This window comes from Rana temporaria, chromosome 3 (assembly GCF_905171775.1).
Source record: "Rana temporaria chromosome 3, aRanTem1.1, whole genome shotgun sequence".
Taxonomy (NCBI): Eukaryota; Metazoa; Chordata; class Amphibia; order Anura; family Ranidae; genus Rana; species Rana temporaria.
This window is the reverse complement of record NC_053491.1, coordinates 138,183,983-138,206,467: the sequence shown is the minus strand read 5'-3', so window position 1 is coordinate 138,206,467 and position 22,485 is coordinate 138,183,983. Positions and strand designations below refer to the sequence as shown.

General features: G+C 42.1%; 1 protein-coding gene across 1 annotated transcript in view; it reads left to right on the top strand.

The window, feature by feature from the left end:
* The window catches only part of FBXL13 (F-box and leucine rich repeat protein 13), a 227,913-nt gene that overhangs the window by 133,085 nt on the left and 72,343 nt on the right, over positions 1–22,485 (top strand). Inside the window, exon 13 of the mRNA XM_040343479.1 lies at positions 19,871–19,969. Coding sequence (XP_040199413.1) covers positions 19,871–19,969 — 99 coding nt within the window. The remainder of the gene's footprint in view (positions 1–19,870; positions 19,970–22,485) is intronic.

Here is a 22,485-nt window from a genome sequence, read left to right as displayed (position 1 = left end):
TAACTCAGTAGTTTGCTTTATATATATATATATATATATATATATATATATATATATATATATATATATATATATATATATATATATATATATATATATTACAGTGTATTAAAACTAGGAAGGCATTGCCCTACTTCAGCAGATGTAAGCACATTTTTTCCCTTCTGACAAATGCAGAAATGAGAGCACCTAATATGTTACAACACATAAAGTCTAGAGATACTATCTCTCTAAACAGTTAGATTAAAGACCCTTTTCATCTAAAGTGCTGCTTCACCACAGCACAACCCCCTAGCGAAATTATATTGCCTTCCCCTCTATCCCGGCTCTCTTGTATGTCCTTAAAGTTTAATTACATTTTGAAAAAAATTCTACATTTGACTTGGTCCCAGCAGCCTCTGAAAAATGCCAATATGAAGGATTACCATTATAGAAGATAAGTCTTGCCCCGACAGCAATAGTAGCTGCAGCCTATTGACTCTGAGAACATACTGCTACATAGCGGTTTTAAAGTGGTAGTAAACTCTGTTCTACCACTTGTACCTACAGGCAAGCCTATGCAGTGGAATCTCGGATTACGAGTATAATCCGTTCCAGGAGAATGCTCGTAATCCAAAGTACTCGCATATCCAAGCAAGTTTCCCCATTGAAGTCAATGGAAATGGAAATAATTTGTTCCGCATTGACTACAATGACATGCAATTCCGCATGTGGCCAGAGGTGGGGGGTGCCGGAGAGCCCCGGAAACAGCCGGAAAGGCCCAAGGACAGCTCTGCTGACCTCGGCAAACCTCAGAAAGGCTCGGGAATGGAGTATTTCCGGGTCTTTCTGAGCATTTTTCGAACGGCCCTATTCAACGCTTCCCACCTCAGGCCAAACGCGGTACTGCATACCGCTTTGGCCTGAATCCTGCTAGTTTTGCGAGACAACACTCGCAAACCGAGTTAGGATTTTTCAAAATACAGTTTTCGCAGTGGAAAACGCTTGTTAACCGCGTTACTCGCAATCCAAGGTTCCAATGTAGTAAGTTTTATCTGTAGGTACTGTGAATATCTCCTAAACGTGTACAGTTTAGGAGATATTTAGAGTGCATGCAGCCGGTGATGTTCCTTGCACATGCGTTCTGAAGGTTTGACATACCGTGCCGTAAACAGCGGCTCCTGTGCGCATGCCCAGGAGTGACATCATTCTCCCGGCCACTTATGTAGGCCGAGGACGCGAACCCGGAAGGAAGACTGGAGGAAGATGTCAGCCCTCTCAGCAGTGACAGCGTGGCGCTGGAGAGCTTCGTTCTAAGGTAAGTCTCTCATAATGTGCTAGTATGGGATTCATACTAGTACAATATTACATTGCCTTGCAGGGGAGGCTCTGCTTTGTTTACACCCTCTGCCACATTTTGCACTTTTTTGGGGGGGGGGGGGGACAGGTACCTTGACACTGGTACGCGCTCCTACGTCCGGTTAAGATCGCCCCTATGACATTCCCTCCTCATTTTCTCTGCTGCCTTCTGGGACACGCACAGGTCCCAGAAGACAGTTGGACTGTTTAGAAAGTGCAGCGTGACTCGCACATGTGCAGTAGAAACAGGCTGTGAAGTCGCAAGGCTTCATTTTCTGTTTACCTTACTACAAATACCGGCACCTGCACCCGAAGCTGATTGACCTATCGGCTAGGGGTGCTGACATCGTGGGATCCCTTAACAGGTAAGTGTCCTTATGTTAACAGTCAGCAGCTACAGTATTTGTAGCTGCTGACTTATATTTATTTTTTTACAGACTGCAACTCCTCTTTAAGCACTGGAGTTGCAGAAAATGTAGAATCAAGCACAATCTTTTTACCATCATCTCTAGAGCTAATCTGTTGTAGATCCTTTTTGGGATGTTTTCATATGTCTTGTTTCATTTGCTACATGTGTCAAGTTTATATTTGGTGGGAAAGTCATGTACTGTACAGTATGCCCACGTTTTTACCACCTCTTTAGCAGATTTGGCAGGGAAGGAGTAAACCATGCACAGTGGTGGCTCATATTAGGATTTGTTATAGGCAGGAAGACTAAGCAGATGCTTTGAAAAAAAAAAAAGGATTTTGGCAATAGGAATAATGTTTTTCTGCTTATTTCTCTACTGGTAGACTAAATAAACAGTGTGGAGGAGGGGCCTTTACTTCATGGGTCATTTTTAAACAATCCGCAAGTTTGGCTTTAAAGTTAATTTACTGCTTGTTAGGTATATTTAAAATCTTGACTGTCCATAGCCTGGTCACAAGTTCACTTTAAAGTGGGAGAAAACTCCCATTCATGATTTTTACCTATAGGTAAGCCTATAATAAGGCTTACCTATAGGTACTGCAAATATCTCCTAAATGTGCACAGTTTAGAGCATTTTTACTGTAGATGCAGCCGGTGACATCACCAGCGCATATGCTCTGAAGGATCGCCATAACTGTGACGTTCCTTCAGAGTCCTGTGCCATAAACGTCTCCCACGTGCATGCGCAGGAGTGACATAATCGTGGTTTCAGCCACTCACACAGCCGGAGTCTGCGAACCCGGAAGGAAGACTGGTGAAGATGGAAGCGCATTCAGCGATCACAGCGCGCCGCTGGAGAGCTTTGTTCTAAGGTAAGTTTCACATAATGTGCTAGTATGCGATGCAAACTAGTACAATATGATATTGCCTTGCCAGGTGTTTAAAAAAAAAACAGCAGTTTACTGCCACTTTAAAAGAAATTATAAACCTTCCTACCTGCAGCTTGTGCTTTTCACCTTAATAAGAGGTGCATTGACCATGTCGTTTTATGGTTTAATTTTTTGGCCTGTACGCACATCCTTCAGTAGAGTAAATTGTCACATTCTTGTGTCAGCAGTTTCTGTTTGTTCAAACGTGGAATGCCTCTTGGCACTGCACAGATTCATGCGTTACCTCTGTCTGTAGTGTGAGAGCTGACACCTCCTGTGAAGAAACTATATATCCCACAATCCTTGTGCTTCTCAATCTAGTACTTTGCAGGTGAGCGCTAAACTGTAGTTACATCTGATACAGAGACAAACAGGCAGAGCATTGACAGACGCATACTGATGTAGCTGGAAGATGTAAATCAATGGGCAGGCGGATGTAAATGGACATGCATCTGATTACCTCTAAGTCTATTCAAGTTCAGAAATAAAAAAGAATAAGGTTTGCTTCCTTTTTCTTTTTTTTTCGCCCGAAAGGGAACAGATCAGTGGTAGTCTGATTACTTTGTCAAATAAAGTAAATTACTCTGTGGCTTTATTTTGAACTATAATAGGCTTGGCATAATCATATTACTGTATCAAATTAGTAAACTGCTGCTTGTAAAAATACTACCTTCTTGGTGACTGATGGTCATACTGGACATTACTGCATACTACTATTGGATGTATGTTACATTATTCATACTAATGTTTAAGACAATGCAGCCATTTTTTTTTCCAAACAAGATACCATTAATAAAGTTAAGAATTATTTTTTTCTAGCCAAGAATAAATTCTGATTTGCTAGACCATAAAATATTGTTTTTGGAAAGCAGCCACAGTGACTGCTTGACACCGGCATAATATTTCTGCTGTTTTGCCTATGTCACACATTAGTCTGCTGTTGTTGGCTTTACATTTCCCCTGGTTCATAAAATTATCTTTAATTAAAATGTTGATTTTACAGAGTTCTTTAAATATATCATTTTGTTCCGTGCTAAGCTATGCCGGTATCGGAGGCATAGTTGGATACCGCTGTGGAAACCAAGGGCCAGATCCACAAAGAGCCGCCGTAACTTAAATATTCTGATTTAAGTTACACTGCCGCAAAATTTCTACCTAAGTGCCCGATCCACAAAGCACTTACCTAGAAATTTTCGGCTGTGTAACTTAAATCCGTCCGGCGCAAGGCGTTCCTATTCAAATGGGGGCGAGTCCCGCGCCGGACATACTGCACATGCTCGTGCCGTCATTTTCCCGACGTGCATAGCGCGAAATTACGTTACGCCGAGCTTCGTGAATCGCGCCGGGTCAAAAAAGTTGTGTCGGGGAAAAAAAAAGATACGCCGGGAATTTTTTTTTTTCAAAAAATAAAATAACAGCGTCGCGGGTAAGAAGGGTTTACTTTTACAAGGTGTAAACAGTTTACACTTTGTAAAAGCAGCCCTAATTACACATGCAACTTAATACTTACGGAGAAAAAACGAAGCGTAAAAGCTTCGTGGATCTCCGTAAGTGCTAATTTGCATACCCGAAGCGGCATTTCGACGCAAAATGCCCCCAGCGGCGGATGCGGTACTGCATCCTAAGATCCGGCAGTGTAAGTCCCTTACACATGTCGGATCTTCTGTCTATCTTTTGGAAACTGATTCTGTGGATCAGTTCCAAAGATAGAAACAGGGATACTGATACGCCGGCGTATCCTTTTTGAGGATCTGGCCCCAAGTACACATGCTAAATAAGTAAAGTAGTGATAACTCCAGATGCAAATAACTGTTGTGTGTACACCAAGCACTGCAGGATTCTAAGGGCTCATTCACCGTGTGCACCAATCCATGGTGAACTGCTTGACAAGTAGCGAGGAGGCAATATTCTGCTCAATTTAACCCTGTAGATGCCTCATCACTGTGCCTTTATCACACATATTGCACATGGTTGTGAGATTGCCCCATAGTCTTGTATAGGTAACGTCTGCTCATGGCATGTGTATAGCCCAGGGTGGTTGCATGTCTGTGTTCAGGTGGACGGTCAGGGGCGGTTAAACCCAGGCTCAGATGTCTGGTTTTACCTCCCCCTGGCCACATGTGTGAACAAACCCTTCCATAGATCATATTCCGCTGCAGCTCAAAGATCACACTGCTTGATGTTCATTAATATTGGTCATACACAAACAGGTTAATATATGACTTTTTTTAACACATATTAGGGGTGCAATAAACTGTGCAGATCTTAGCTGGACCAATTGGTTTATAAAAAATTTAAATTCAGAATGAATGCCTCAGTTATGTCCATTGTATTTTTGAGTTAATTCCATGCTTGAGCTGATTGTAGCCATATTAGTGCACTTGCAACAAGAACAGTACCGTCCATGATACTTTTTTTATTTGCACTAACGTGTACACTTTCAGGACTAGCATTCAGAGGTGAACACCCTTCTTCAAGGTCCAAGCAGTACTAATACACAAAGTTTTAGCAGAATATAAGTAAGGCCAGCCATATACATATGCAAGGCCATTGTTTTTTCCGGACAGGGGAAGCTGTTCCGGTCAGGGGAAGACAGTGATTATTGCTAGCAGCTATAGCAGCTGCCAGTGATAATCGCAGGTAAAACGCAACATGCTGGTTGTACCCAAGTTGATTGATCGATCAACTTGGTACATTCAGCCTGTCCATACACGGTTCGAATCGATTCGAACTGCGTATGGCCTGCCTAAGACAATCTCTAAATAAAAAATCAAAAAACAACATAAACATACACAGCAATGGTAATTAAACTTGGCAGAGAAGAAGGTGCTTCTAAGTGCAGTAATAAAACACTTTAGTGACAAGGAAGGGTTAGAAACACTTACAAGATGGAAGTGATAAACAGGCATATCAATGAATCCATAACGCGGGATGCCTCTTGGGCTGGATGTTATGGAATCATTGATATGCCGGTTTATTACTTCGATCTTGTAAGTGTTTTTAACCCTTCCTTGTCACTAAAGTGTTTTAATACTGCAATTAGAAGCGCCTTCCTCTCTGCATTGTTTTTCCTATAGAGCAGGGGTTTTCAAACTTTTCAAACAAAGGGCCAGTTTATTGTCCTTCAGGCTTTAGGAGGGCCGGATTGTGGCTAGCGGGGTAGAAATGTCCGGGGCATGGCATCAGTAAGAATAAATATGGCCTTAGGGTTGGTGGTCAATAGAAGGAGTAGTGTCCCTCTTAGTAGGAGAAATAGTATCCCATCATTGGTATCAGTGGAAGAAACAGGGCCCCATTGTTGGTGTCAGTGGGAGAAATAGTGCCCAAGGGCCTGATAAAGGCTAGCAAAGGGCCACATCCAGCCCTCGGGCCACAGTTTGGAGACCCCTGCTATAGAGTGTGCTTCCCTCTGTGCTTCCCTCTTCTAAAGTGCTGCTGTGGTGCATTAAAGCAAATTTTTTTTAACATTAGATTGATGCTCATTTTTTCAAAGGGAATCGGGTAGTTTTTTTTTAAATCGAAGCAGTACTTACCGTTTTAGAGAGCGATCTTCTCCGCCGCTTCCGGGTATGGTCTTCGGGACTGGGCCTTCCGAATTTGATTGACAGGCTTCCAACGGTCGCATACATCGCGTCACGAGTAGCCGAAAGAAGCCGAACGTCGGCTACTTTCGGAAAATCGTGACGCGATGTTTGCGACCGTCGGAAGCCTGTCGGAAGCCTGTCAATCAAGTAGGAACGCCCAGTCCCGCAGCCCATACCCAGAAGCGGCGGAGAAGATGCATCTCTAAAACGCTAAGTACTGCTTCGATTGTAAAAAAAACACCCGATTCCCCTTGACAAAACGACCCTCAATCTAATGTTAAAAAAAAGGTTTTTGGGTGAACCTCCACTTTAATCACATTTCAAGAGCCAGTCATGTACTGTTTGATAAAGTCTCCTTGTTATCCGAAGCGCCCTATTCTCCACATTAAACTTTGATAGTCAGATAAGAAAAGGAGAGGGTTATACACTAGAAGGGGGAATAACAATCACAAAGGATGGTTATAAAACTGGTGGATAGTGATTTAAAAAAGTCTTTTGTGTCAAATAGAATTATCACTTATAGTTCAAAAGTTTTCCTATCCTTTTCTGGGTAGTTTTGATGTTCTCATTAAGAAAAATGATGTGCCATGTGTAGAAATCACGGGCCAAATTCTCAAAAGAGATACGCAGACTTAACTGCTGTTCAGCCTGCGTATCCCTGTGCCTAACTTTGGAAACGATTCTCAAAAGGCTTTTTCCAAAGTTAGGCAGAAAATCTGACATGTGTAAGACACTTACACGGTCAGATTTTAGGATGCAGTACCGCATCCGCCACTGGGGGCATTTCTCATTGAAATCCAGCTTTGCGTATGCAAATGAGGACTTAAGCAGATTTTCAAAGCATTTCAGCACTTTGATTTCTGCCTAAGTTCCGAATTTGCCGGCGCAAAATTAGGGCTGGTTTTACAATGTGGAAAGTTAGCCAAACCTTGTAAAGGCCCATTCCAGCGACGGCATTTGGTATGCATTCCTGAGGGAGAACTCCACGGCAATTTTTAAATTCAAAACCGGCATGGGTTCCCCCCCAGGAGCATACCAGGCCCTTAGGTCTGGTATGGGTTGTAAGGAGACCCCCCCACGCCGAAAAATTGACGTAGGGGGTCCCCCTACAATCCATACCAGACCCGTATCCAAAGCACGCTACCCGGCCGGCCAGGAATGGGAGTGGGGACGAGCGAGCGCCCCCCCCCTCCTGAGCCGTGCCAGGCCGCATGCCCTCAACATGGGGGGGTTGGGTGCTCTGGGGCAGGGGGCGCACTGCGGGCCCCCCCACCCCAGAGCACCCTGTCCCCATGTCGATGAGGACAGGACCTCTTCCCGACAACCCTTGCCATTGGTTGTCGGGGTCTGCGGGCGGAGGCTTATCGGAATCTGGGAGTCCCCTCAAATAAGGGGGCCCCCAGATACCGGCCCCCCACCCTAAGTGAATGGATATGGGGTACATCGTACCCCTATCCATTCACCTGGAGGCAAAAAGTAAAATGTAGTAAACACACAACACAAGGCTTTTTAAAATATTTTATTATTCTGCTCCGGATGCCCCCCCTGTCTTCGTTATTAGCTCAATTACCAGGGGGGGCTTCTTCTTCCGCTCTCCGGGGGTCTTCCGCTCTCCGGGGGTCTTCTCCGCTCTCCGGGGGGGGCTTCTCCGGACTCCGGGGGGCTTCTTCCATCTTCTCCCCTCTTCCGCTGTTGACTCGGCGAACCCCGGTTCTTCTGCAGCTCTCCGGTGCCTTCTTCTTCAGCGCTGGCTGCCTGCTATGTTTGTGTGTTAGCTCGATTTCAAACAGGCAGCCAGCGCGGTCTTCTGTGGCGTCAGGGTCTTCTGGTCTTCTCCCCTCTTCTGATGTTGCCTCGTCGCCTGTTGTCGCTGTAATGATGGAAGCGCGCCTTGCATCCCATTTATATAGGCATCACCGTCCCATCATGCTCCGGCAGGTACCCACGTGGTGGGTGCCTACCCACGTGCACCCACCACGTGGGTACCTACCGGAGCATGATGGGACGGTGATGCCTATATAAATGGGATGCAAGGCGCGCTTCCATCATTACAGCGACAACAGGCGACGAGGCAACATCGGAAGAAAGGAAGAGAAGACCCTGACGCCACAGAAGACCGCGCTGGCTGCCTGTTTGAAATCGAGCTAACACACAAACATAGCAGGCAGCCAGCGCTGAAGAAGAAGGCACCGGAGAGCTGCAGAAGAACCGGGGTTCGCCGAGTCAACAGCGGAAGAGGGGAGAAGATGGAAGAAGCCCCCCGGAGTCCGGAGAAGACCCCCGGAGAGCGGAAGACCCCCGGAGAGCGGAAGAAGAAGCCCCCCCTGGTAATTGAGCTAATAACGAAGACAGGGGGGGCATCCGGAGCAGAATAATAAAATATTTTAAAAAGCCTTGTGTTGTGTGTTTACTACATTTTACTTTTTGCCTCCAGGTGAATGGATAGGGGTACGATGTACCCCATATCCATTCACTTAGGGTGGGGGGCCGGTATCTGGGGGCCCCCTTATTTGAGGGGACTCCCAGATTCCGATAAGCCTCCGCCCGCAGACCCCGACAACCAATGGCAAGGGTTGTCGGGAAGAGGTCCTGTCCTCATCGACATGGGGACAGGGTGCTCTGGGGTGGGGGGGCCCGCAGTGCGCCCCCCTGCCCCAGAGCACCCAACCCCCCCATGTTGAGGGCATGCGGCCTGGCACGGCTCAGGAGGGGGGGGGCGCTCGCTCGTCCCCACTCCCATTCCTGGCCGGCCGGGGTAGCGTGCTTTGGATACGGGTCTGGTATGGATTGTAGGGGGACCCCCTACGTAAATTTTTCGGCGTGGGGGGGTCTCCTTACAACCCATACCAGACCTAAGGGCCTGGTATGCTCCTGGGGGGGGAACCCATGCCGTTTTTTTCTTTGAAAATTGGCATGGAGTTCTCCCTCTCAGGAATGCATGCTGAGCGACGCTGTCATTTTTTTTTATAATTATTTGTTTTCCCGGCGCGTCTTTTTTTTTCACCCGTCGCAACTTTAGTGTCCCGTCGAAATTCTCAAAGCCGACCGGCGTTAATTACGTTCGCGCGCTGCACGTCGGGAAAATGACGTCACACGCATGCGCAGTACGGCCGGCGCGGGAGCGCGCCTCATTTAAATTTTAAACGCCCCCAGGAGAGGAGGACCGCCTTACGACGGCGGCACTTAAGTTACACAGCGTGTAATTTCTACCTAAGTGCTTTGACGATCAGGCACTTAGGTAGAAATTTTAAGTCAGTGTAACTTAACTGCTGAAATTTAAGTTACACAGAGTTTTTGAGAATTTGGCCCCACCTTCCTTATGTTCATGAATGATGTGTCTTTTTAAATTCAATATTATAACAAAACATAAACATTCTGGCTATTTTATACACTTTTAGGCCTTGTTCACATGGTGGTGTACACAACCGTATGGGCTGTGTTTGCCTGCACAGAAATACACAGGTATTCCATGAATATCCTTGCAGGCAGTCCCATTGCTCTCTATTGCTCCCAAACGCATTCAGGATGCATTTGGGGCCAGGCACCCACATAGATGTCACATTGGGAGCAGCGGCTTTGTCCATGCATCTGCTGCATCCTAATTGTCAGCAATGGGGCTCCCTACGGATTAGGATGCACCTGTGCATTCCCGTGCCTGTAAACACGGCCCTCCATGGGCGTATGGTTTTTACCTGTGTGAACAAAGCCTAAAACTGGCCTCAAATTTCACCATGAAGACTGCTTAGGCAAAATTTACTTGGAAAAATATCACTATGTCAAATTCTTTTCCTTATTTAGTATTAGCTTAGTGACTGACATCTGCTTAAAACAGATGCTGTCTAATTCCAACTACAACAGCCTTCCCTAAAAAAAAATTTTTAAATATCTTCCAATTACATAACTTTAGTTAATACCGTTTTAAAGAGGTTCACGTTTTAAAGAAAACTACATTGGTTTTAAGTCAATTTGACTTATATACTGTATTTACATATACATGTATTTATATTTAAATGTATATAGAATAAAATGCTCCATATGGAAAGAGTCAGTGCAATGAATTATTCACCTATCTTTGTAAATTGAAGCATGAGCTATTAATTGATCTTCAAGTGATTGTTATTTTTTTGAATAGGCTGTAGGAAGATAACACCTAAGCGTTTGAAAAGCAGTCACAAGCTCCACATGCTGTCTAAAAGAAATACAAAATAATATGAAATATCTCATAATTATTTTTTTTTTCATATATTATTTCCTGATGAGAAAGAAAATCTGCAATAAACATACATACTGCACACGCCATGTGCATTACATTATAGTTAATCAAATATGGTGATTGAGCCCCTGTTCACACTGGTGCGGCTTTGAAATCGCACTACTTCAACGCAATTTCAAAGCAACACATCAGTGTGATTTGTACATCGAATTTCACAGTGGCTTGCGACTTAATTTAACAGAAGTCAATGCAAGTTGCAGTGAAATCTGAAAAAAGGACTGCCGGAACCTTTTTCAAAGTCGCTGTGACGTGTGTCATGGCTGTTTGAACGGTTCCATTTCCGTGGTACAAAATGTCATTGCTTGTATCATACAAAAAATCTTTGGGGATAATGTTTGCCCGAGGCCTCCTTAATACGGTTGTTTATCAGCGCCCACCAGTGGCAAGATTCTTACGGCCAGATTGACAGGCGCATGCAAAAAGTGTCAGTTCTGGAGCTTATGAAATCTAATGACAGGCTGACAGTGACTACCGCTGTTCTCATGGAGCCACACACCAAGTGGTTAGGGATGTACATCTGAGCCTGGATGCAGTCAGCTGTGTCCAGGCTTGAACATCTGTCCCTAACCACAAGTAACCACTTGGTGTGCGGCTACATGACAACAGCAGGGACCTCTGTCAGTCTGTCAAAGGTTTATATATTGCTGAGTGGTCAGCACTATTTGCATGCACCTGTCATTCTAGCCATAAGAATCCACAAATTCTTGCTGCTGAAATCTCGTCTAAAACGGCAATGTCAAGGAAGCCTTATACGCGACAATTGGTGGCACTGATATGTTGAGTAAGACCAGATTTAATTGTATATAACAATGTATTCTGCTTTTGTTAGTAAAAGATGTCCATCTCACACACATATCTCTCGCCTTGTGCATTCTGGACATACAAACTATTTACAGGTACAGGGAGAAATACAGGGGAGGTCAAAAAGTTCTTACCCTTAACATGACCTAGATGTGCTAGGGATCTGAAATGTTGCAGGTTTATAATGAATATCTTAGTAATATGCATGACATTTTTTTTTTTTTTTTGTAGGTCATGGTGAATTTTAGTTAGAGCCAATAGAAATGAAGTAGGTGTCATGCCGGACAAAGTTGAATGCTTAATGGTATATATATACCCAGCTTTCACCCATGGTCACTAATCTGTTTAAATACTCCTCCTCATCTTTGTGGTACAGGTCCAAAGTGCTTTGTGCACATTCCACTCTGTTTTTCGCATCACGGCTCGGTATTCAACTTTGTCCGGCAAAACACCGACTGCAATAAACCTGCACAATTTCCGATCCGAAGCACATCTAGATCATGGTGAGAGTAAGAACTTATTGGCCTCCCCTCGTATGAAGGCAACCACCAACTACAAATATGCATACATGCACACATGCATACTAGCTATTTGTTAGCAAATGCACGATGGGGATTGCTGTTATGCAGTGAAGGAGCAAAAACCCTACAGTGTTTGCCTTCTCTCTTGCTCTTCTTTTGTAAGTGTTGCAACATAAACACTAAGGCCCCATACACACGACCGAGTTTCTCGGCAGAATTCAGCCAGAAACTCGATCGGAGCCGTATTCTGCCGAGAAACCCGGTCGTGTGTACACTTTTGGCCGAGGAAACCGACGAGGAACTCATCGAGCCAAATAGAGAACATGTTCTCTATTTCCTCGTTAGTCAATGAGGAAATTTGGCTCGCCGAGATCCTCGGCGGCTTCACAAGGAACTCGACGAGCAAAACGATGTGTTTTGCCCGTCGAGTTTCTCGGACGTGTGTACGGGGCCTGAGACCTGACATGGGAGCAGATCATACTAAATACCAACAGTTAGACTTACCGGTAACAGTGTTTCTAGGAACCTTCCAGGAGGGCAGGCCTACTTTCTGCCCATTTGGAGGAGAGAAAAGTGTTGAATAGTAGGTGGTAAGTACCTATGTGGAATTATTCCTTTTGTGGACCAGTTTTGGGCGTTGCTTTATTACAAACAGAGGGTCAAGGTGGGAACTTATAATGGCTGTCAATTTGTTGTGTTTTCTGCTAGGGAGGGGCCTCTCATCTCTCAGGTGTGCTGTCCTTGAAGGTTATAGGAGAAAAGATATGTACATTGTGATACACTAATCTAGCCAGTGTTAACTAACCACTTTCCATAAAGAAGCAGCAAAATGAGCCATTCCATAAATGTTACTGTGCGCAATGATGGAGTGGGTGTAAAGTGATCGGGCAAAGGAGATGTAGGAGGAAGAGTGATACAAGAGTGATATAAGAATGATACAAGCCTAGCATGGTGAAGAACCCGGGAGAAAATTTTCTTGTATAAATATAGGAAAAGCAATTCCAGGACAAGTAATGTTGTTTTTTTATATTCAGAACATGTTTGCCAAATGTATGTGCAGCTGTCACAATCCTAGCAGTGAGAGTTTTAGACTGTCCAGGCATGCAGGATAAAAACTCTGCCAAAGCTTCAGAATTAATATGGATGGTGTTACATAATGTTTTGTTAATGTGTAATGCTTATACATTTATTTGCAGTCTGTGGCTTCAAAGAGAATTACCCTTACATTTATCCCCGTAATACTAGTATAAGAAATAATGGGAAAGGGGGAACACCAGGACAGAAACGTACAAATAATAAGAACATCACACAGGTTCTAAATTTTTCTATTTTGCTAAAAGATAAGAAAATTGTTTTTTTTTTTCTGTCTGTGTCCACATTGTAGAGATTTTCCTTTTCCTTCTTTCAGAAGGTGAGTGGAAATCTCCCCAGTGGGCACTGCTACAAGAGTCAGGTGTGTTTTCAAGAACATTCCGGCTTGTGATCACATCTCCTTTCCTGCTGATCTCGGGAGTTGTGGGGAGGAGGATGACGATGATGATGATAAAAGTACTGGGTTTGGTACATAACAAACCACTGCACAAAATTAGTTGCTGTCTGAAATTACTGTAGACGGATACTGCAGATTGCAGTAATATTTTACTCAAAGGGGCTTGAATGACAAACTACTAAAACCTGACTTTATTTTTTGTGCTTTTCATGGAATGTTTTGCTAATTCTTGCTGTACAGCACAAAGAAATGATTTAGTAGTATAATAATGTACCTTTAACACTAAACAAGAATACTGCATATACAAAGTATTTATGGTTACAGTGAAACAATATGAGACATACATAGTGCAAAAAAAAATGCACACATGCACATGCTATCTATCCTTTGTTGGCAGATACACTAGTTTGTATGCAATAGGGATACACTATAGTCCACACTGCAGAAGAGAAACAATACTGCCAAGACCAAGAACCAATTTTCCTGCAATCATTCAAAATACCTGAAGGAGATTTTGCCATTTTATTAGAGGGGGCTTTTTCAAACACTGGAGCCACGTTGTTGGCATAGTGCTAATAAGAGCCAGCAATAGTCTGACTTTTTGACATATTTGACTCGTGGCAGTGTACTACGCTGCCAACTAGAGTTTGTAGTCTGATGCTTGGCGAATAGAGAATTCTACAAATATGACTTGGTACCCCATACAGCATCAATTAGATGTGAATGTATTACTCTGGTATTGTCCTCAAAACTGGAATACTATCAAGGAATCCTAACTAGAAACCTAGGACCCAATGGGTGTGAGTGTTTGGGCGGGGGAGGACATTGTTATAAACCTGTGAAATTGGAATTCAGGGGAAAAAGTTGAAAGGACAGTATGGTACAATAATTGTGATATACATCATTATTTGTATAATACTACTCTCTAACTCTCTACTGCCTTTGTTCTGGCTCACCAATTGTGTCCTGGTTTGCAAAGCACGGAATAAAATTCATCACTTCCCTTAGTAAAAGCAGCACACGTATTAACCACTTAAGGATCGAGCCAGTTTTTCAGACTCAGTGTTTACAAGTTTAAAACAGTTTTTTTTGCTAGAAAATTACTTAGAACCCCCAAACATTATATATATATTTTTTCTAACACCCTAGAGAATAAAATGGCGGTCATTGCAATAATTTTTGTCACACCGTATTTGCACAGCGGTCTTACAAGCGCACTTTTTTGGGAAAAAATTCACTTTTTTTAATTAAAAAATAAGGCAACAAATAAGGCCCAATTTTTTTTATAATGTGAAAGATAATGTTACGCTGAGTAAAATGATACCCAACATGTCACACTTCACAAAATTGCGCCCGCTCGTGGAATAGCATCAAACTTTTACCCTTAAAAATCTTCATAGGCAACGTTTAAAAAATTCTATAGGTTGCATCTTTTGAGTTAGAGTAGGTCTAGGGCTAGAATTATTGCTCTCGATCTAACTATTGCGGCGATACCTCACTTGTGTGGTTTGAACACTGTTTTCAAATGCGGGCGTTTCTCACGAGCTCGACGGGGCGCTTTTAATTTTTTTGGGGGTTTTCTTATTTATTTTAATTTATTTTTACACCGTTTAAAAAAATAAATAGCAATGGGTCACTTTTATTCCTATTACAAGGAATGTAAACAAAACAGGTCCTCTTAAATATGAGATCTGGGGTCAAAAAGACCTCAAATCTCATATTTAGACTAAAATGCAATAAAAGAAAATGTGCCTTTTAAGAAGCATGGGCTGAAGTGACGTTTTGACGTTGCTTCCGCTCTGCTATGCTATGGAGACGGGTGGGGGCCGATGGCTCAGGTAAGCGGCAGAGGGTGCGGGAGAGCAGCGGGAGGGGGGCCCTCTCCCGCCGCCAATAACGGTGATCTTGCGGCAAATCCACTGCGGAGACCACCGTTATCGGTTACAGGACTGGCCACGAAAAAGATAAATATCTTGGTTGTGGTAGCAGCTGCTGCCGTTACCGAGATATTCATCTTAACACCTTCCCAGCCAGTGTCATTAGTACAGTGCATATTTTTGGCACGATTACTGTATTAGTGTCACTGGTTCCCACAAAGTGTCAGTTAGTGTCAGACTGTCTACTGCAATATCGAGGTCCTGCTATAAGTTGCTGATTGATGCCATTACTAGTATAAAAAAAATATTTCCAGTATATATCCTATAGTTTGTAGATCAGGGGTCTCAAACTGGTGGCCCTTCAGCTGTTGCAATGCCTCATGGGACTTGTAGTTTTGCAAGGCTGACAGTTACAAGCATGACTCCCATAGGCCCTCTGCTGATCATGATGGGACTTGTAGTTTTACAACAGCTGGAGGGCCGCCAGTTTGAGACCCCTGTTGTAGATGCTATAACCTTTGCGCAAACCAATCAATATACGCTTATTAGGATTTTTTACCAAAAATATGTAGCAGAATACATGCTGGCCTAAATTTAGGATTTTTACGTTTTTTTATGGGATATGTTATATAGCAGAAAGTAAAACATAATTTTTTTTTTCAAAATTCTCTCTTTTTTTTCTTTTTTTTTATATCACAATTTTTTTTTTAAATAAATCCCAGTAAAGCCCAGTAAAGCCCTATTTTTTTGGGAAAAAATGACAGAGGTTTCATTTAGGTACAGCGTTGCATGACCACACTATTGACAGTTAAACGAACGCAATGTCGTATCGCAAAAAAAAGTCCTGGTCATGAATGGGGGTAAATCTCCCAGAAGTCCAGTGTCACTGATTGCTAAGGATGTGGCAGTTGCAGGCATCCACTGCTTCCCTAACAATATACAGGGCTGTCTTTAATGTTGATTGAACCCTGGGCAAACATTTTCTTGAGCATTCAGCTCCCACTGAACAAGCAAAAAGTCCAGCATTCAGAAGAACACCCGAACAGTTAAATGTCAATCTAAACTGAACGCTCATACCTAATGTTAGTGTAATTTCAAACATTATTTTTGATATGTTACAAACTGCAACTTAATTAAAATAGAATTTGGTGAACCTGCTATCTGTCCCTGTCTACTAATTGTACACAGCTTCTGATAGAGACTACGGGCCAGATTCTCAAAGAGATACGACGGTGTATCTCCTGATACACCGTCGTATCTCTGAGTTGTGCCGGTCGTATCTCTGAGTTGTGCCGGTCGTATCTATGCGACTGATTCAGAGAATCAGTTACGCATAGATATCCCTAAGATCCGACAGGTGTAACTGTGTTACACCTTCGGATCTTAGGCTGCAATTCCAGGCCGGCCGCTAGGTGGCGCTTCCCTATCTTTTACGTGACAATTATGCTAATGAGCAGTTACGCCGATTCCAAATTGAACAACCGCCTGGCGTTTTTTTTTTACGTTGTTTGTGTTCGGCTTTTTCCGGTGTATAGTTACCCCTGCTTCTATGAGGCGCAGCCAAGTATGGCCGTCGTTCCCGCGTCAAATTTTTTTTTTATGTCGTTTGCGTACGTCGATTCACAAAAGCGCTGGACGCAAGTTACGCTCACGCCGAAACCAATGACGTCCTACGACATCATTGGGAGCAATGCACGCCGGGAAAATTCGCGGACGGCGCATGCGCATTTAAATCGGCGCTGGGACACGCCTGATTTAAATACTACACTCCCCCTAGCCGCGGAATTTGAATTCCGCCGGGGGATTTACGATTCGCCGCCGCAAGTTTTGAGGTAAGTGTTTTGTGAATTACCCACTTGCCTCAAAAACTTGCGACGGCGGATCTTAAATCACATAGGTTACGCGGATCTAAAGATCCTCTAACCTATGTGAATCTGGCCCATAGAATCAGTTACGCATAGATATGCTTAAGATCCGACAGGTGTAACTGTGTTGCACCGTTGGATCTTAACTGCAGTTTAAAAATGGCCACTGGGGGCGTTCTCGCTGATTTACGCCGAGAATATGTAAATCAGCTAGATGCGCCAATTCACGAACGTACGCGGGCCCGACGCAGTGTTTTTACAATGTTTACGTAAGGGTTTTTTCCGGCGCATAGTTACCCCTGCTTCTATGAGGCGCAGCCAATGTTAAGTATGGCCCGTCGTTCCCGCGCCGAAATTTGAATTTTTTACGTCGTTTGCGTAAGTCGTTCGCGAATACGGATGGACGTCATTTACGTAAGCAACGAAACCAATGACGTCGTTGCGACGTCATTTGGAGCAATGCACACTGGGAACATTTCCGGACGGTGCATGTGCTATTCGATCGGCGCGGGGACGCGCCTGATTTGAATAGTACACTCCCCCTAGCCGCGGAATTTGAATTCCGCCGGAGGAATTACGATCCGCCGCCGCAAGTTTAGAGGTAAGTATTTTGTGAATTACCCACTTGCCTCTAAAACTTGCGGCGGCGGATCTTAAATCAGATAGATTACGCGGATCTAAAGATCCGCTGATCTATCTGAATCTGTCCCTCCAAGTTGCTGTTTCAACACAATATACAATTACATGGACATGGTCTATGGTTGGAAAACCAACAATATTAGATGCCATGCAGTCATCTCTCAAATGTGTAGACTGGTAGTGGCTGCAAAAAAGACTGCAGGAGATCAGCTGTACTAAGAATAAAAAAAGGTGAAAACAAACATGCCAATTGTTTATGACAAACAATGGTTCAACAAACTGAAGATTATCTGGTTAAAATTATACATCTACTTTAAATGTAAAAGTAAATCAGCTAAGAAAGAAAATTCTAAAACATCACAGAAATAGAGCAAGTGTGGAATGTAACACGTTTATCATGACGTAACTTTATTTTAACTAAATTCTGTTTGAGCAATACTTCAATTGTAACATGTACTTTTTTCAAATAAATTTTACTAAGATTTTTTTTGTGGTTTACTAGACAGCATACAGGACAAGGATCTGGTATGAATAACTTTCTAGCAAATGAATCCTACATGTGGCCGGATCCTTGTGTGTAGTTCATTGTAGGAGTACATGATTTCTCCAGACCCGGTGCTAGTGGAATTCTAACTTGGGCATTTCTGCTTCAGTTACTGACCACCACCTTGTCGATCCATCTTCCCACATATTGCTGGAGAGCAATTCTCATCACCGGTGGGAACATAAAAAAAGACCTACTTTGAAACCACGTCATGTGACAGAAGTAATGATGGATACGGTGTGATAGTGGAACTGCCTGGCTGCCAAAGCTGTGGACTGATGTCCTGACTTATATTACTCTATTCCCCAATGCTTGTATTGGTGAATAGAATGTGAAGGGATTGCCAACATTCAACATTTTTTTTATAATACATAATATGGTAATAGCAACAAATTTACAGCTACATTTTAAACATATATTTTTTTTATATTTTGCTTAGGTTTTCTCTTGGGAAAAAAAAAATCTGAAGATATCCATTACCATTTTACTATTAAATAAAAGCCCAATTTATAATGAAAAATATTTACAGTTTTACCAACACATTGCAAAGTTGCAAAACTGTGTTCAGGCATTACGTATTTTTTTCCCTTCATCATGAAGGGGTCAATCTGATGCTACTAAGTGTAGCTAAAGTGCAGCTAAAACAAGCAGACAATACCCAAGTTCAACCACACAATTGAAAAATTCTTGCTGAGCTTCAGTGCTCAGGCTGGGGGATCCTCATTACCCTGTTTGAACATCCAAAGCGGAAATGAAAGTGATTGTAAAGTCTCGTTTTTTTTTCTATTAAAAAAACAAACATATTATACTTACCTGTCCTGTGCAGTAGATTTGCACAGAGCAGTCCAGATCCTCCTCTTCTTGGGTCCATCTTCTGTGCTTCTGCTCCCCTCCCGTCGAGTGCCGCCGCAGCTTGCTATGGAACACCCGAGCTAAGTCGCAGCTCTCTGTGTCCATTCTGACACAGAGCCGTGGCCTGACCCCGCCCCTCTCCCTCCTGATTGGCTAACTGACTTTGATTGACAGCAGCGGGAGCCAATGGCATCACTGCTGTGTCTCAGCTAATCAGGGGGGATAGTCTAAGATGGCCGAGACACTTGTGGACATAGAATGCATTAAGATAAAAGACCTTCTGACTTCACAACCACTTTAAGCTGGCAACTCAATAACTTGTTGGTAATATCGTGTGGAGGGGATCCGAGTGATTCTATAGCAAAACGCACCTCATCCCATAGGTCATTGATAAAGGTACAGAGGAAAAGTGGGATTATAACGGTGCTGAAAACAATCTACTGAAAATATGAAAATAAATAAATATTATATAAAAGATTTTAGATTTTTATTAAGATAACACATATATATATATATACAGTACAGACCGAAAGTTTGGACACACCTTCTCATTCAAAGAGTTTTCTTTATTTTCATGGCTACATCTTATACACAGGATCAATGCTGACATGTTTCGGCTATCGCAGCCTTACCCATAGCATGCATTTCTGCTTTGAAAGTGCAACTAAACTCACAGTTTAATTCTATGGATGGTGTCTTACAGTTTAATAACAGATGTGTGTAATAATAATATATTTTATGTCTCCTAGATCTCTATTGATGGGTTCAGATACATAGCGGCTGGGTGTGGATCTCTTCAGCACCTAAAAATCAATGACATGTTTACTCTCACAGACAGCTGCCTCGTAGTAAGTCCAGACTGCAGAAACATATACTGTATATTAAGCTGAAAAACATTGTCAACGTATGTTTTAATATAAAATGTATTAATGCTGTCTAACACTATTTACATTTGAAAGTGATATTTTAAACAGCAGGTTATTTGCACAGTCATTAAATATTACATTACACATGACAGTTACATACAAAACCAGTAAAAATAAATTATAACTTGTATATGTAAAACTTTTCTTTTAAACCAAATTAGAACATTTTAAACCTTTTAGAGGATTATCAGTAATTTTAGGATAAAGTTGTTGTTTTTATGATGTGACTAGTGGAAATAAATTATAACTGGTATTTTATAAAAACTTTTTTTTATAACCAAACTGGAAAAAATATAAAGCTTTTAGAGGTTTATCAAAACGACAGTAACTTTAAGATAAAGATACGTAAAGCTTAATATGCACAACATTTTGCTGACAGAAATAACAATGGATGGGACAATATTTTAGTGTATAGCAGATGATTTGTGTGTTGAGCATATAGTTATTTATAAGAATTGGGGACAGTTCAGAAGGGATGCCATTGGCTTTCTGTCAATCAGAAGATTGTACACATATGAACTCTGTCTGGAAAGCTCTGACTGTTGACTCTCTTCCAGACACACAACACACATAAAAAAAATTGAGATACTATTTCAGTCTTATTTAGATGTTGACTATTTATGATGGGGCCAAGATCTAGGTCATGAAGTACGCTAGTGGACCTGTGCTAATCCAATACAGAATGTTTACATCTGGATAAAATATGTTCCACAGTACATATCAGAAAAGACATTCTGGCAGAAGTGCTTTAATATGTTTTGTATGTGTGTAGATTTGTGTTGCATAGATACAGTTTTTTATTTTTATTTTCTGGCATATAAGTTTTTTCATATCTATCAGTAAAGCTGAAGGTGTATAATTCAGTTGCTAATGATTTGAATATAAAAACAAAACGAAAGCACTGACTTATTCAGTTCTCTAATCATTCTACTTGTGCATATGATGTTCAAAAGTGAGGAGATTTCTAAACTGGTAATAGTTTGGAATACTTGTCTTTGTTTACTACAAACCAAAAATAAGTCATGTGAACTATTACCAGTTTAAAAATATGTTTGCCTTACATGTACTAGCCTGAAAACTGATATCTGATCTCAGGTTACTCTTAACTAGAGTTGGGCCGAACATCTCCCGGTTCGCACCAAAACTCTCGAACATCGCAAAATTTCTGACCCAAACAGCAAACCGTATTAAAGTCTTTGGAACCTGAACTTAAAAAATCAATAGTTACATAGTTACATAGTTAGTCAGGCTGAAAAAAGACACAAGTCCATCCAGTTCAACCACAAAAAATAAACAAACAAAATAAAAAACACAGTACAATCCCATACACCCAACTCCATACCCACAGTTGATCCAGAGGAAGGCAAAAAACCCCAGCAGAGCATGATCCGATTTGCTACAGCAGGGGAAAAAATTCCTTCCTGATCCCACGAGAGGCAATCGGATTTACCCTGGATCAACTTTACCTACAAATCTTAGTACTCAGTTATTTTATGTACATTTAGGAAAGTATCCAGGCCTTTTTTAACCACTTGCCCACCAGGTGAATTCTGGCACTTCTCTCCTTCATGTGAAAATCACAATTTTTTTGCTAGAAAATTAATCAGAACCCCCAAACATTATATATTTTTTTTTAGCAGACATCCTAGGGAATAAAATGGCAGTCATTGCAATACTTTTTGTCACACCGTATTTGCGCAGCGGTCTTACAAGCGCACTTTTTTTGGATAAAAATCACTTTTTTGAATTAAAAAATAAGACAACAATACATTTTGCCCAATTTTTTTATATATTGTGAAAGATAATGTTACGCCGAGTAAAATGATACCCAACATGTCACGCTTAAAAATTGCGCCCGCTCGTGGCATGGCGTCAAACTTTTACCCTTAAAAATCTCGATAGGCGACGTTTAAAAAATTCTACAGGTTGCATTTTTTGAGTTGCAGAGTAGGTCTAGGGCTAGAATTATTGCTCTCACTCTAACGATCGCGGCGATACCTCACTTGTGTGGTTTGAATACCGTTTTCATATGCGGGCGCTACTCGCGTATGCGTTTGCTTCTGCGCGCGAGCTCGTCGGGACGGGGCGCTTTAAAAAATTGTTTTTTGGTTTTCTTATTTATTTTTATTTAGTTTTATAATTTTTTACACTGAAAAAAAAAAATAAAAAAAAATTGATCACTTTTATTCCTATTACAAGGAATGTAAACATCCCTTGTAATAGAAAAAAGCATGACAGGTCCTCTTAAATATGAGATCTGGGGTCAAAAAGACCTCAGATCTCATAATTAGACTTAAATGCAAAAAAAAAAAAAAAAAAAATGTCATTTTTTCAAATGACAAAAAAAAAAATGTTTCTTTAAGAGGCTGGGCGGGACTGACGTTTTGACGTCACTTCCGCCCAGCAGAGCTATGAGGACAGGTGAAGGAGATTTCTCC